General features: G+C 43.1%; 1 protein-coding gene across 49 annotated transcripts in view; it reads left to right on the forward strand.

Annotated features, from left to right (window-relative positions):
• The window catches only part of rims2a (regulating synaptic membrane exocytosis 2a), a 143,956-nt gene that overhangs the window by 68,692 nt on the left and 58,338 nt on the right, over positions 1 to 16,926 (forward strand). For 35 of the 49 annotated variants that reach the window (XM_056380027.1, XM_056380020.1, XM_056380024.1 and 32 more), the window contains 5 exons: positions 2,496 to 3,445; positions 11,793 to 12,004; positions 13,332 to 13,451; positions 15,016 to 15,115; positions 15,876 to 15,999. In XM_056380027.1, coding sequence (XP_056236002.1) covers positions 2,496 to 3,445; positions 11,793 to 12,004; positions 13,332 to 13,451; positions 15,016 to 15,115; positions 15,876 to 15,999 — 1,506 coding nt within the window. Of the gene's footprint in view, positions 1 to 2,495; positions 3,446 to 11,519; positions 11,588 to 11,792; positions 12,005 to 13,331; positions 13,452 to 15,015; positions 15,116 to 15,875; positions 16,000 to 16,926 lie in introns of all 49 variants that reach the window. The other 14 variants (XM_056380037.1, XM_056380040.1, XM_056380058.1 and 11 more) reach the window with 1 other exon arrangement.

The raw sequence follows: 16,926 nt of genomic DNA on the forward strand, positions 1-16,926 counted from the left end.
TATTGGGAACTCGGCTGTATTAAAATACTGTATGTGTGAGCACAGAGCTATACAGCAATGTACAAGGTTTGGACCTAGTCTTGTTCTGAAAACAGCCTGAGAGTGAGTTGTGGACCGTGAAGAAAACAATAAGCTAAAAGATGCTAAAATGCTGTGTAGAGCTGAGGGGCACTTCAGAATCACGTGACATTTGTCCTCACAATGTACAATTCCCGTATACATAGTCACTTGATCAGTTGTTGATATAAAAATATTGATCAGTGCAGATTTAAGGAAGAACCAGAAATAATAAATCAGTAAAGACATGCTGTATTTGTAAGAATGTTGCTATGTGGTATTTTGGGATTTTGCTGTAACTGGACCAAACAATTGTGTAATTGTGTCCTTTCTAGTCTTAAGTAAATCTTGCTTTTATGTACTAGTGTTGCTGGAATACACATTCGTGCTGCTTCATTGTTCGACTTCTGCCCCTCTTTAACAGCTCATATTTTAACTGTACACTAGTTCATGAACTATACACGAGGCCCATTCATCATTCTATCCCTCGCTGGAGCTGGCACTTCTTTTTGGTGAGATTACTCAGTGTTCAACACAGAAATTCAAAGCAGAGAACACAAAAAGCATCTTTACCCGTACTGTATGTGCTTCACCACAGTGCTGATGTCTTGTGGTCTGTACATTCATTATCCTCAGACTGTGATCCAGTAGGCAGGGACCAAACCTCCTCTGTGGTTCAGTGAATCAGCCAATCACATGTGAGGAGCCCTTACCTTGGCCACTGAGCAAAGCTGGCAGCAGTGATTTATGAAGCCCTTTGAAATTTATGGAAAGTTGTCACGTACAAAATTAAGGGAATGCTTCACAGAGCTTTTTCCTCACCGAAATGTCATTATTATTTTGGTGGAAAAGTGGGAGAAATGTAGGAGAAAAATGGCTTATGAATAATTGATTCTGAACAATGGAATAAATGCATTAACACACAGTTAGCCTCCTCCAGGCTTTTCATCCACTTCCTGGCCGGTTTCCTCTCTGACAATTGGACAATGATAAAATGAGTGACAGCTAATTTTAGAAATCTGGGGCTGCTGACTGTAACCATACTTCAAAGAATTCATCTTAGCAAGTTATTTCACACAATTTCCAGCTTAACTGTACTTGTTTCGAGATTTTACTTCTCTTCAGTCTCTTTACAAAGAGGACCACTCTGTTTTATCACGACCAGGACACATGATTTTAGACAGTGTTTGAAACAAAAGGTATTAATTTAATCATGTTATGATTTTAGTGTATATTAATGTGTGTAAATGTTTTTTTTGTAAGTTCTGATTGACATTAGATGTTTTATCCAGCAGGAGCTTCTGGTATTGGGATAAATAAATGGGCACCTTCCTCTGAGGTTCATAAATTCAGACACATTGTTATTGTCTCTGTACATCCCTTAATGTCCATCGGACTGTGCACACAGATACAATCTGTGAAACTCTGAATCATTTATCAATGCACTGCTCTCAGTACAGTCTTGTTCCTCATCTCACACACACACACACACACACACACACGCACACACAGACTCACGCTATTCATTTGGAAATACAAACAGGTCATATCCAGGCAGGCTCCGTTGTTAATCTTGTGTCATCCTGTTGTTTATAATGCATAGCAAATGATGATGATTTAAGCACCTATATCAACAAAATAATCAGATGCTATCAAAATGAAAATGAAAAATTGGCTATGGCATGAAAAGAGATACAACGTTGTCTGTGTTAAGACTGTGTGCGACCCTCTAGATCAAATTAGATAATCCAACAGGACTTTATCTGCACAAGTGTATGTTTTTCTGATGTGAATACTTGTTTTTTGCAAATATTAATATTAATTAATATTATTAGTATAAGAGAATTCAGGCTGTAAAGCTGTCTGCGTTAATGCCATACTGTTTAACTAGGTCAGCTAAAGGTGTTCTCTTTGCACATATTTTCTGCAAAATCTGAGGTTTCCAACTGTAAAATGTGCTAAGAGAAGAGCATTTGTCAGCCGTGTTTGAGAACATATAGAGTCTGTTGCAGTGAGAGGAGGGAGTGGTGTTGCATCCTGCTGCTTACTCTCATTTCTCTCTCTCTCCCTGTGTATGTGTTTGTGACAGAGACAGAGCAGCTTCTCATTAGGTTTTGACAGGGACTGAAGCCGAGGCAGTGCAGGGCAAAGTAAAGTGAAGCTATAGACTACAGACTGAAGGCTTCAGCCTCAGTAGACTAGCACAGAGATGTGTGATGAAGCACAGAGAAACTCCTGTCTGACTGATACCTCATATTTCCACTTGCACAGAAGCAGATGTACCGTATGCTCACTGGAAATGTAATTGAGCAGCATCAATATGCACACACTGGGTCAGAAATAAATCATGATGTGTACTGTATATGAAAAGCATCAGAAAACGTCCAGTTCAAAGTACAATAAATTCCACTCTTTTATTCCCTCTCTTTGATCTACAGGAAACGAAGCCCATCTGCATCCAGGGATCCAAACCAAAAATACGACCAAAGGGAGGGGGTTGACCACTCACAGTATGCCCCGACGGACGGCGGCATGCCCAGATCACCGTCCGACTATGGGGATGGGGACCCTCGGCGGGCTCCGCGGGGCCCACACATGTACCCAGATGTGGATGCGGCACGGATGGGCTACCGGGACCGACGGGGCCCTGGACGCTGGCACTCCCAGGAATACCCGCTGGACCAGGAGCTAGATGGACCGCCCAGCGAGTATGACCTCCAGCAGCAGCGCCAGGAGGAGTTCCAGGCACGCTATCGCAGTGACCCCAACCTGGCACGATATCCTGTTAAGCCGCAGCCCTACGAGGAGCAGATGAGGATGCACGCTGAGGTGGGTCGTCTGAGGCACGAGCGCCGCCACAGTGATGTCTCCCTGGCTTACACGGAGCAGGATGACCCTGGCCCGATCCGGCTGTCCCGACAGCATCTCACCGAGCGCCGGCCGCCTATGGTGGGACAGCGCTCCTACTCCGTGGACCGCTCCTCCCCAGGGCCCATGGGTCCTGGCCTGGGAGGTCACAGAACCTCCAACCACAGCCCCCCAACGCCTCATCGCAGCCCTGTGCTGGGTGACCGATCTGGGGACCTGCGGAGAGCAGACCTGGGTGTAGGCGGGGATCCCATGAGGAGGCAGCAACACCACTTGGACCCCAGTTCAGCTGTCCGCAAAACCAAGAGGGAGAAGATGGAGAGCATGTTGAGGAATGACTCTCTCAGCTCGGACCAGTCGGAGTCGGTGCGCCCGCCACCCCCAAAGCCCCACAAAACCAAAAAGGGAGGGAAGATGCGGCAGGTGTCACTGAGCAGCTCAGAGGAGGAGCTGGCCACCACACCGGAGTACACCAGCTGTGAGGACGTGGAGATAGAGAGTGAGTCAGTCAGTGAGAAAGGTAGGGGCCACACACACCACCAGCCTCTGTCAGTCTACTCTGTTTCTGCTACTTTTACTATGTCTATAGGTTTATTTAGCATTCATGTTACATTATACAGACTGCTCTGATGCGTTTTCATGCTATTGTAATTCTTTCATAGTATTGCTGAAACAATATTGTTTGAAAAGTCAGATCTTATCTAATAATTAAATTGTTCTTGCTGTCTCATGTTGATATTGATTTTGATATATGCAGCTGTTGACTCAGATATAACCTTCAGATTCCCCAGTCTACAGTCTGTATCTGTGCTTTGTGTGTTTCTGTGCTTATCTGTGTTTTTATGTGTAAGGCTCATTATTTTCATTTCAAAAGATTCTTTGCTTTGAGTTTAATAAGAAAATTTTAAATAGCAAGAAATCTGTATCATCAGTAACAAAAATCATAATGCTGTCATTTCGCAGATTTTAATAAAGTTAAATGTGTTTTTTTTCTGGTGCATAATGAGCAGCTCATTTGCATTTTCTCCACATTTTCCTCCTCAGTTTCCACTTTCTGAGCTGTGCACTCCTTTATTGGACTATCTTTATTATAAACTGCAGTAAACAGTTAATTCTTTGATGTGTGGTGACTTTGGTTTACAGCACTCTGCCTCTTCTATAAAGTCCCAGCATTTACAGTAAAAAAAAATCTTAGAAGCCCGAAAATAATGAGCCTTATGTATGTGCAAAGCACTGCTGCGTTTTATGTTTGTTATGCGTGAATTTACTCACACAGCTCCGGTGCCTTTGAGGACGAGGCTTGTGGGCTCATGAGCCAGATATGTTTCAGTGTGGATGGGTGTTATGTGTTTTTAAATGAATGTAATGCTACTGCTCTCAAGGCCTAATCCTTTTGCCGCTGCTGGCACACTTTGCCGGGTCCCGCCACAGCTGTTTCACATGATCAGTCTGTCCTAATGGACGCTGTTACATAACTGACAGACAGAGGGAACCATGGAGAGGTCTGGGGTGTGGGTGTCTAGTGAAACAAGGTGAGCTGGGTAAATAACAGTTTCAGAGTATTTTATTGGTTCGTTTTATGTCATCACTGCTGCATGTAAATGAATGGAATTAGCAGAAGGTAATAAAAGAGCAGAGGGTGATTGTATGTTTTCCTGCAGTATACTGTACCTCCTCAGTTAGCTTTGACCTCTTGACTTCCATACTGTTTTGGTACCACACTGCTGATGTCATTCCTTGTAACTGCTCCTGGCTTGAGGTGGATGGTAAAAAGACACATCATGTCGCTGCTCAGGGTTTTTTTTTTTCATGGCACGTTCTGCTGCTGATTTTTCAAATTAGCTCGAGCAATTTCAGTGGGTTCTCTCCGGGTACTCCGGCTTCCTCCCACAGTCCAAAGACATGCAAAATGGGGACTAGGCTAATCGGATACTCTAAATTGACCATAGGTGTGGCTGTGAGTGTGAATGGTTGTCTGTCTCTATGTGTTTGCCCTGCGATGGACTGGCGACCTGTCCAGGGCGTACCCCGCCTCTCGCCCGAAAAGATGCTGGGATAGGCTCCAGCCCCCCCGCGACCCTACTAGAGGATAAGCGGTAGAAAATGAATGAATGAATTTCATTTCAATAACTGTGCTCAAACATTGAAATAATAATGTGAAAGATTTCTACAGGCAGTGGGTCCAGTTTAGCACAGTGTGCCTAATTGAAGAGGTGTGCTTGGTGTTGGCTTTGCCTGGCCTGTCTTGCTGTTTAACTACAACAGGAAAATAGAAATGGACATCAGATCGCTCATGGCAAATGTCCTACCTGCTTAGAGACACAAGCGCACTTGTCCAAGTGTATAACCACACACTGGCAAGCAAACAGTCAGAGTGACTGAATTAAATGCCACTTTGCATAGAATCAACCTCAAAAGCAATTGTTTAGGCTGTTAGCTTCTTGACTGCTCCACCTGGTTGACAGTTGTTGTAATTGCAAATTGATTTTATTGTCAAACCTGTAATTACGGAGGCCTTTACCTGAGAAATGTTAAAAGCACCAAACAGAAAGAAAGGAAGAGGAGCGGCTGACAAATGGAAGAATAAAAGACAGACAGGAGGAAAGTACAGCAGCGCAGTTTGCTTTTGTCAGTAGCACTAGACCAAAGCACCTGCCACATGCTCGAAATGTTTAATCTAGAAGAGACTGGAGGAATTCAGTTGGTCTGCTCCGTTATGTAACTGTTCTCCTCACTAAGGGAAGCAGCACCGGCACTACATTATTGATGTGGGAGTTTCCAGGTTTCCAGGTAGCCATGAAACAAAAATAGGAAGAAAAGACAGGCTGTTGTGAGGGTCAGAGTTTCTGTTGTTTCTGTCTGTGTCTGTCTGCCTCCTCCACAGGTCAGCCTGTGTAGGAGAGGAGGGGGAAAATAAAGGAAGGAGTTCAACTATTGCCCTGAATAAGTATAGCTATATAACATCCTCAGCTGATTATGTGGAGCAATCTCTGCTCTTTATTGAGGTATAATTGGCAGTTTTATTAATTTATGACATAATTAAGGCTGCTGTGATATGGTGCATGCAGGGAGTCTGATAAATGGTTCAGGAAATTCTACTGAATCATTTATTTTAAACCTGTGTCCTTGTTTGCACTCTTTCAGTTATATAACAGACAGCAGAGACAGGATCCAATCTTTAGGCTCCAGACCTGGGCATGTGATATTCTGGAGAGTATTGATATAGTCAATAAAAACCTTATATAATACAGTCAGATATAGAGCTATAAAGATACATCGGCCCTTTTTTGTGGAACATAGAATTTAAAAATGGAGCAGATATAGCACGACATAGCATGTACTTCAACAGAACCAGGTTTCACAGCCGTTTTAAATGCTACATACTTAGACATAATTATGATTTACATCCTCTTTTCAGTCTGAAAGGTTGAAAGAAAAGCCACAGCAGACAAGAAAAAGATCATCAGTTATAATTGCATATCAGGCCATAGTGGCAGAGCGATGAAAAAGAGGGCAGAAAGCATCTTTTGGACATTTGTGGCCCATCAGCGTCTTGGGGTTTGTGCAATCAGCTCGACTTGGTCAGGAGATGGGTGTGTAACAGTAGGCTAAGCAGGGTGCGTGGAACGCTCTCGACTCTCCAATACCCTGCGGGGGCCACTGAGGACGGAGGAGGGCTTGATGGGATGGGAAGGAGGGAAAGCCAAAGGGAGGAGGAGACTGGAGGAGAAAGGGTGTGCCTGCTGTAATGGGCCTGGCTCGTGCCTGCGAGCACTAAAGACTGATTTATCGCGATGGCCTCTCCCTGTGTTTTCCTCTTTATTGATTCCCTTGACATGCAGTCTCATAATAGTGCAGAACAGACAGAAAAGGAGAGGCTGGCTGGCTAACTACAGCAGAGAGGTGAACATTGTGTAGTGACAGCCTATGTTACATCCTCATTAATGGCTGCTGGGATCAGTTTTTGCATCTCAGTAAGTCTGCTGGATTTTTAGTCTGTGCTGTCAAGCTTGTTTGTTTGTTATTCCCATTAATTCAACCTTTTATACCTCGATTGTTACTGCTACTGTGTTCTGTGCATAATAAGAGACGTTATCTGACCTTTTATTTTAGGATATATGTTGATGTTTTAAGATCTGCTTCCCCAGAGGGCTAACATGACACTGTATCACCTTCCTAGCGTGGTGACTATGTTTAAACATACACACTGTTTCACCCCTGCCTCTTTTCTGCTCTTGCCCCTTGAATTGTAGTAAAAACAGCATCAATAATTAATGATCCAATTAATAGTTTACACTGGTTTTTATTGAGCTGTCAAAGTGATGGAGAGCCTGCTGGTGGTGAACTCCGCCACTGCCTGCGCTCTGCCTTTGCCCTGAATCAGCACTTTGCGGGCCTCGGAGCCGGGGCGAAACGGCAGAGCTGGGCGCAGACTGCTGATGCTCACAATTTATGGCCTTGATGAGTTTCCTGCTCCCTGAAAAACCACACAGTGCCTCGCTGGGGATCAGTGCCCAATTGTGGTGTGCCACTGTTAATAAAGCTTCGGGGAAAGAAAGGGGAAAGGCTGTACGTGCCTCCATCCTGGCGCCCACTCAGATCCTCCCTGACAGACACCACAGGGGGTGGGCAGGGTAGGGGGGCCGCTGGAGGTGGAGGAGTGTGATGGGAGGAAGAACAGGCACAGGTTGGAGGTGAAACCGTGACTGCTGCAACCTTGGAATAATCCATGTAGTATCTAATTCCAGTCTATGTATAGCAACAAAACAGACAAATAAATGTAAACCTCTCACCGTCTCAGAATACATTTAGAAGTGTAACGATTCTGAAAGCGAGACCGAACCCACCACACAAACATCAGCACAATGGCGGAGTGTCATCGGAAGTCTGAACTGAACCGTGGATTCAGAGAATTGTTAGTGTTTCTTCCTCTGTTTCTATGCTACAAATGCAGGCCTTAAGCTGTTTGAACTATAATGGCCACATTAGGCAAGTGACTTGTTCAATGGAGAGTGTCTACCACTCTGAACTGTGCTCTGGTGTTTACGCTGCCGACAGAGTAGCAACTGGGAGGCGAAGAGGGTAATCACTGTTGTCAGCTGTTGGTTAGAGGTCCGCAGAGGGCAAAGCCTGTCTGGGGACATCCATAATGTTTTATCACAGTGCATAACTGTGTATAGTAAGTAGTTATAGCACTGCCCTAGACTGATGGATGGATAGTGATAGCAGAGGGACAGAGGGAAAGAGGACACTTTCTTTTGTTGGGCTTTGCCGCTTAGTCACAACTGTGATGATGAAGATGTGTATTATAAAAAATATAAATACACCACTTCTGAAGCTCAGTGGCAGAAATGATGCGACTAAATGTATGCCAAATTAGAAAATTGACACAAAATATGTCTTTGTTATCTGTTGGCTATCATTCCGATAAACAATAATCACCTCGCTCTCACTTAATTAAATGCTGACATATGGGAAGACGGCGACATTGCTAAAAGGAGAGGGTGAGAAACAAGAGCACTCAGTTAGCTAAACTTTGCCAACTGTGGCTCAGGAGGAGAAACAGGTTGTCCATTAACTTGATACTGAACCCAGATTGCTCCAGAGAGACAGGCAAGTGTGATGAGGCTTATTTGTGACTTTTCTTCTTGCCTTTAATGAAGTTGACTTAGATTATATGGTAAACTGCTGTAAGGCTGTAAACAGGAACCTGTGTCAGTCGAGTTGTAATAAACTTGAATTATTCTTTAAAACTTGATCTTCATTGTCAGTATGTCAAGCACCTCAGTTCTGCATCAGTTGTGTGTGTATTCTCATTTTGTTAGAAGACATGAAGCTGTGGCTATATTTACTCACAGTGGCACTATCTTTATGCGGCGTTCTTCTTCCATGCATCTTCTTTTTTTCTATATTGAACATCTCTTCCTCTTTACTCTTGTGTGCTCCGCTCCCCCATCGCCTCATCCTCTACATTCAGAAGTATATGCAGTCTATTTTTATTCCTTTCCATCAGACTTCCCTGATTTCCCTGAGATTGAATCCTCAGCCAGATAATGCCTGAAGGAGGCCTGTCCTGTATAGATCCATTAGGTTCTCCAGCTCTTTGCAGGGGAAGTGAAGTGTGGGGAATGTGATGTATATGGCTCAGGGGCTGCGCAAACACAGTGTTTTCAGACAGCCTTACCTGTGCCCTGAGGTTCACTACAGCTACATACATTCATGCAAACTCCCAAGTATACCAACAGCACATGTACAAGTGGTGGACCAGTGTCTGCTGAAGGCCTGTCAGTACCAAATAGGCTTTCTGTATTATTTAAATGACTCATCCTTTATATGCTTTAATAACAGCAATTTCATGAAGACCATTTCTTAATACACTTTATTACTGAATTGTAAAATGACTTGCCAGTGTAAGCGAATAACATTTAAATGCCCATTGCCTCCGCATAATGGGGTGTTAAATGCAGAGATATGCTACACACTAAGGTCTGGGGACAAAGAAATCACCACTTCCTCTGCAGTCAAACGGCAGCCCCTCTCTGACAACCCAAATTATTTTTTCAGTTGGTCGGCCTCAACCCTCAGCACTCTTTGCCTCCGTACCACTCTCCATTGGGAATCTTCGCACCACCTTTGGATTCAATATTTTTTACTCTTTTTAATTAGCTTGGATTTTTAAGCCTCTTAATCAAATTGAAAGTGCTCTCCATCTCTCTGCTCTGTGCATCCACATGGGAGAACAGGGCAAATCCTGTACAATGACAAAGTTAGTTCTGCAGACATGCCTCTCCATCCGATCAAATACTCACAGCGAGTTTACGTTTGTTTCAAATATCGTGTACTCTCTGTTTTCTTGATGGATGCATCACATCTGCTGCGTGAGATAGGTTTGAGGGGTCTTACCACCTGCAGTTACTGTCTGACCCATCAGCTGCATTGATTAGAAAAGTAAAATAAAAATCCTCCCAGAAACCTCCTGTAATTCCCCCGCCTGTATTTCTCAAGGCTGTGTCCAGAGCCTCATCTTTAAAAGCTCTCCCTGGTGCACTTTAGATTGAGGTCAGTTAAGGCATGTGTGGCACTGCAATCTGAATCATCCGGTTAAACACATTAAAGATCTGCCCTGCTCCCTCCCACAGATGCAGCTACTGTAGGATAAGATAGCAGCATACTAACTTTGTTGGAACAAAATGTGCATTGTTGTCTACTGATTTGAACCGAGAGTCCCGGCCAAGAGTGTTCTTTGGAAATAAAGATGAGAATAAAAGGGGTAAGGTGTTCCAGGAGAGAGAGGAAATATCAGCCTTAGTTTTAGACAAATACACCTTTATGACTGTGCACAAATCTGCAGCTTTGAAGCAACATACGGGAAAGTGCAGGAATGTGTCACGGTTTCATTACACAGTGACCACGAGGGTCTCAGGAAACTGATCTTGACGTGTCATGATGACAAAAACAATCGCTGCACCCATTAAACATAAGACATTTACTGTGTTAAATAGTGCCTCTGCTGTTTTTTCCTTGAAGTGTTTTAACTTGAGACCAGATTGTAAAGTATGGAACAGATTAGTTTTTTCTGACTTTTTTCTCAGAATTCTGAGATTAAAGTCAGAATTCTAAAAAAAAAAAATCTTTTTTTTCCACATGTGGTCCTAATCCTCTTCTGTAGTAAACAAATAATACTACGTATGAGCATTTGGAAGCGGCATCAGTGTAAGCGTTTTCTCAGAATTAAAACCACATTTCCCATATTTTGCATAAACCTAATTTTTTTTCTGTCACAGAGAGATGTGGATTCTTGATCCCATTGTAAACCAATACAGCACGTTTCATAACAAATCAAACCTTTGGTCATTCAGATCAATGTGAAACGCAGTGTTGAAGCCTGTAGAAGTGGAACATACTGAAAAAGTGAATATAAAGGAAATAATGTAGCAGGAGGTAAATAACAGTTTGAGCTGAGTTTACATGTTGTCTGGCTTTATAAGAAGAGTTTTCCCATGATGTGCAGGTGGAGCATGTTTAAGACCTTTTAAGTAGAAACTCTGACTCGTCTGGAGGTAGAGGTCTGGTCTTGCTTGTCTTGATATGGAGCTTATAGGCTGTTTTCCTCCTACCAGTAAGTGAGTGCTGGGATTTACTCTTGTGTCCTGCAGAGAGGACAAGCAAAACATGGAAATACGGGAAGAAACCATATGGCCATGAATGGAATGTGAAAACTGAGAATTGTGTGGCTGAGAGCGCAGGCGGCTTGTGTCCCTCCCTCTCTGTGCAGTGTTGAGGGGGTCAAGTCAGTATTGATCCTTTATGTATTATGATCTGAGCTACATCTTTCTTTCTCCACAGGGATCATAGAAATGCACATGATGATCACCCTTTGAGTTTGAGCAGTATGTGTGAGCGTGTATGTCTGGATGTCTTGTTTAGTCTTGAGTGTGTATTGTGTGTGTGTGTGTGTGTGTGTGTGTGTGTGCGTGTGTGCGTGTGTGTGTGTGCATATGTTGATGTCTGTACGTTGTGGTTCGTGGTGTCCTCACTGGTCCCTCTCGCTGTCCTCTCTTGTGTATGTGCGCCCTTTCCCCCCCACCTTACAGGAGATTTGGATGGCCATTGGTGGGACCATGCGTCTTGGCATAGCAGCGAGGCCTCCCCAATGTCTTTGGTGAGACATGTGGAGCCCTGCCTTGACCCCCCTCCCCTCCCTCCTGCCCCATAACCCCAATATCTCTCTCCCTCTCTCTGTCTCTCTCCTCCCCCCATCCCCCCTTCTCCTAGAGTCTTTTGTCATTTCATGTTTCCTTCGTTTTATTTACACCTTTGCATGTTGTTTTTCTGTTTTTCTTTCTGTTTTTATCCCACACCTGTAGGGGACAGTCAAAGGGGAAAAAGAAAAACTATTGAGCAGGCATTTATGTCCGAGCCGACACACACCTTATCTGAGAGGCAAAAGAAAATGGTGCGCTTTGGGGGACACTCATTTGAAGAGGACTTGGCATGGTGTGAACCGCAGGTTAAAGACTCGGGAGTTGATACGTGCAGTAGCACTACCCTAAACGAGGAGCATAGCCATAGTGAGAAGGTACTGAGACAATCTAGCCTGCATTTTGTTATTATTATTATTATTATTATTATTATTATTATTATTATTATTTACCTACCCATCCAGTCTTTGTTTGCTCTCTGTCACTAAGTGTAAATAGGTGAGATGTTTGTTTTTTGGATTTTATTTGACATATAAATTGATTTCTCTTGCGATTTCGTTCCTTTTGTTTTTCGGTTACTTTTGGCTCCACCTTGCTCGGTGTTGCCGAAAAAGTCTTTTGGGGGCACCCTCTTTGCTTGCTACTTGTACTTGCTGTTTTGCTCTCCAAACAGAAACTACACATCTTATAGAAGTTGTTAAAGAAAAGCATTGACACACAACCTCTCTGTTTGTCATGGCACACAGGAATGTGGGTCTCTCCTAGTTGCATGCTCGTTCTCCTCCGTATGTTGTGTTCTTGCTCTGCAGCGGTCCTGTTTAGTGCAGTGGGAACACCTTTACTCAGGCCCGTCCCTGTCACTCTGCTGCCCTACCCACAGCACCCAGTCCAGACAGAACCTGCCTCCTGCCCAACTTTCCATTCACTTCTATAGCAAAACTCAAATTACTGTAAAAGCACAAAACAGGGAAGATTGGATTTGTTTTGCACAAAAACTAAAACATTTGTTTTTCTTTTTTCCCTTCCACTGCCGCATCTGTGATTCCACCCTCTCTGTGTCTCATGGCTTTACTCTGTGCTTTTCGTTTTTTCATCCTTTCTCTTCTATGAACTGACGCCTCATAGTCTACCTCATCTGTTTTTTGTATCATAGATGATCTTTTTCCCCCTTTTTTCATCGTCTGCTACCCCCTCACTACTCCACTCGATGGTGGTCGTGTGTGTGTAGTGAAGCACCGGAGTGAGACTCCGGTCTTCCTGCTCCAGTTTGAAGAGCTGGTTTGAGGAGGAGTGTTGGGGCTGCTTGCTTTACTCTGCATGGGGCGCTGCATGAGCTCACTCCACCTTCACACTGGCAGGTTCTCACAAGCTCTGGAAGTAACACCTGATGGTATTGTCGAGTTGTATTTATGAGCTGTAATTTGCCGTAAAAGTTGTCAGTTTTTCATCAATACTTTTGTCGATAATTAGGATCATAACATTCCTTCATTTAGAATTTAAATAACTGAGCTGGCTGTTATCTAAAGAAACCAAAAAGTCTTGACGATGCCACCAGAGTTTGTGTGAACTTTGTCCCCTGAGTGAATAAATACTTCCCCCATGCCCCCCTTTCACTATGGACAGTTGTCTGCTTTGGTCTGAAGTGATCAAATTCAAGTGGATGAGTTGTTAAACAAAAGGTGTGTTGTCGCTCTGACCTTGTAGCACCCGGTGACGTGGCAGCCGTCCAAAGATGGAGATCGCCTAATAGGGCGTATTTTGCTCAACAAGCGAATGAAAGATGGAAGTGTGCCTCGAGACTCAGGAGCTCTGCTTGGTCTGAAGGTGAGCTTATGATATGTCTGTTTACCTGTCTGTTTGTGCATACACTGAAAATTTTGCACTGGACCGTCATGCTGTCTGCTGTGGCACCATCATGCTACTTCCAAAATAGCATGTTAGATTTCACACATGGAACAAACAGTATATGACACAGAATATGTAAGGCCAAAGAATTCTGGGTAAATTTGAGATCCCTCTTTCTCTGTTAACATCTAACTTCTCAGCTGTGATATATATATATATATATATATATATATATATATTTGTGGCCTCATTTTTGTGTGTGGCTCCCTGATTTTCTCCTTGGCTTCCAATTATTGATTACATCATAGTGCTACTCAGTATTAATATTCATTAGGGACTTGATTATTTTCCTGATGAATATTAATTAGCAGCATTTGATATTGAGCTCTATAATTTTCTGTACTCACTCACATTGAACTGCTTTAATGAACTGCATTCTGCCTCTTAGAGGAAACAAGTCAGTCCAGAGCCTGTCAGTGTTGTCACTGTGTCACTGCTCACATCTGACACACTGCACAGTTATTTCAGTGTTAATGTATTGACACAATCCCTACATATTTATTTATATTCTGTTAATATATATATTCTTACTTATGTTCTTACTCTTGGATTACATGACTTAAACCTTCAGTCAGTTTGTGATTTCACTGCATTCCCAAATATAAAATACATTCTGCTGTTGTAGATACTTTGGTTTCCCTTCTCTCTCTTAACTGTTGCATAAATCTGTAGGTGGTGTACACTGGAAAAAAAAAACAGGAATAAGCTGAGCAGCCAAAGTCCAGAGGAGCATGGTGGGCCATGAGGAGAGAGAACAGAGAGCAGCAAGATGGGGAAAAATCATTACTGATTGAATGAGCCTCCTGAAATGGCATGTTTGTGTCTGCTCAGTGCCTCTGTGCGTTTCTGTCCGCTCAGCAGCAGCCAACCACCTCGGCAATCCAGCCAGTCAGTCCATCAGTTAGGCTGCCAGCCTTGCCCTCGCTGCCCATCTCTCCCTCTCTGTTCCTTTGCGAGCCTCCCTCTCTGGCTCCTGCCTGTTACATAAAGCCATTTCATTTAGCAGACTTCCCTAAGCTCCTTTGTATGTTGGCATTCAGCTGCCATTAAGAGGGATTTTTATTTGTATGATGCCCATGTAAGCTGAGCAGAGTGGAGTACAGCAGCTCAGGACTGTACAGTACAGCTCTAGCCCACGGCCCTGTACTGTTACAGAACCACAGAGAGGCACCAGAGTGTGTCTCTGGGGAATAAAGTGTAGCCCGGGACATTTGTTAAAAAACAGAGATGCACTTTTACCATTGCCCCTCTCCTTGTAATGCTTTTATTGAGCATTCATACCTTGCAGGCAAGAGCTAAAGCAACGACATCAACAGGACACTTGGAAAAAAAAAACTACTCCTGCAAGCTACCCTACACGTGCTACATCTTCATGAAGAGTTAACATGGCACATTAATGCTGTGGCTATAGTAACACTCACAGTTCAGGTTTAGTTTACACATGTGTTTCACTGCTAATCCAGTCACCTCTCTGCTTTTACAGGTGGTGGGAGGCAAGATGACAGAATCTGGTAGACTTTGTGCTTTCATCACAAAAGTGAGGAAAGGAAGTCTAGCAGACACTGTTGGACACCTCAGACCAGGTATTAAAACACAGACCCAATTTTTTCTATAGAAATGAAATGACAGGATCTAGTAGTATTCAGCATGCTCTAGAGGTACATAATTAAGCAATATCCCAGGAGAGGGAGTGATGTTGTACTGAATATCAGCTTGGCCTGCGGTCTCGTACCGTAGACAGTCAGAGCCGTGCTGGTATTCAGTACAACGTCACAACAAAGAGTGTGATATTGCTTTTATACAACAGTTCTACGTGCGCCATATTAGTTAAATAAGCAACAACAGGTTATGATTTGTTTGTTTATTTGTTTTTATATCATTTATTTGGCTACACCAACACAAGGAGTTCCACAACTGGACTGGTATTGGACTGTTGCTAAGCAACATAAACATTTCTCTGACTTGCACACTAGCTTGCTACTGCTGAAGCATCCAGGTTTCTTCCATTCATCCTCTTCTGACGACCACACATCATTTAATTCAAATGTTATTTCTGCAAATATATTGATCTTTGCAAAGTTTGTTACAATCTAAGAAAGATAACGACCGTTAATGTAACGCTGATTAACGATTAACAGAACACCTATGAAGCGGAGCGATACATGTAGTTAAAGGTGCTGTTGTACTTTATATCAGTGCTCATGGAATGCCTCTCATCCAATCAAATTGCTTGGTCAGAACTAACTGTTGTATAATGATATGTATTTTTTACACTGTGACGACACAGGTAGTGGCAGATTGAAATATTCCATGTGATATTGAGTATCTCTGGTGTTTTTGCAGGTGACCAGGTGCTGGAGTGGAACGGGAAGCTTTTACAAGGAGCCACATTTAAAGAAGTTTACAATATCATACTAGAATCCAAGCCTGAGCCGCAGGTGGAGTTAGTGGTCTCACGGCCTATAGGGTGAGAGCTCACAAATAATGACACACACGTTATACTCTTCACAAGACAACAACAAGAAGCCCTGTTGACAGTGACTAAGTTGTTTGGTTTGAGAACAGTCTGTGCTGTATTTGTTAAATACCACACCAAGCATTCTGAGCACGAGTTTCTTGTTTTTGTTAAATATTTGTTTGAAAATTTAAATTGAACCAATAACAAGTAACACCAGGACTGAGAGTGTCCTGCCTCTTACCAAGTGCATGCTGGGATAGGTTCCAGGCCTTTGTGACCCTGAAAAAGGAACAATCACCTTGAGTGGATGAATTTATGAACCAAACTACATGTTACTATTTTGCCAAGCAGCTAAACATAGTAGTTTGTCGGTAACATCTACAGGTATAAATGTTGATTTTTTTAAAGAGCTTTTCAATGTTAATGCATCTGTTGTGCAGTAAAATGTATTTTTTTTAAGAATTTCAGAATGGTTTCAGATGTGATGTAGTCAGTCAGAACAAACACTTTTTAAAAATCAATGTCTTTACAGTAGACATGCATGAACAACATCTACATCACAAATTAAAACTGATTAGAGCAGGGATTATGCATCAGACTGAAACTACGTCATTTACCTTCATCACCCCCCATTCATAGCCTTCCTCTAAGAGCTGTTACAGTACAATACAATATGGCTCATTCACGTAACGTCACTGCCTTTATGACTCGGGCTAACTTTGAATTGTATTTAATTCTCTATAATATGGAGCCATGAAGAGGGAAGTCCAAGTGGGAACATAGCAGGTGTTCTCACAGAATGTGTTTATGAAGGAGCGGGGCCGACTAGTTTATTTAACATCTGTCCCCCCCCCCCCGGCTGCGGCTCTGTCGGCCTGGGCGTCGTTTGGGACCGAACTCCACCGCCCAGCAGAATAAAAGCCTGCCACCTGGCTC

Source organism: Seriola aureovittata, chromosome 7 (assembly GCF_021018895.1).
Source record: "Seriola aureovittata isolate HTS-2021-v1 ecotype China chromosome 7, ASM2101889v1, whole genome shotgun sequence".
Classification (NCBI taxonomy): Eukaryota; Metazoa; Chordata; class Actinopteri; order Carangiformes; family Carangidae; genus Seriola; species Seriola aureovittata.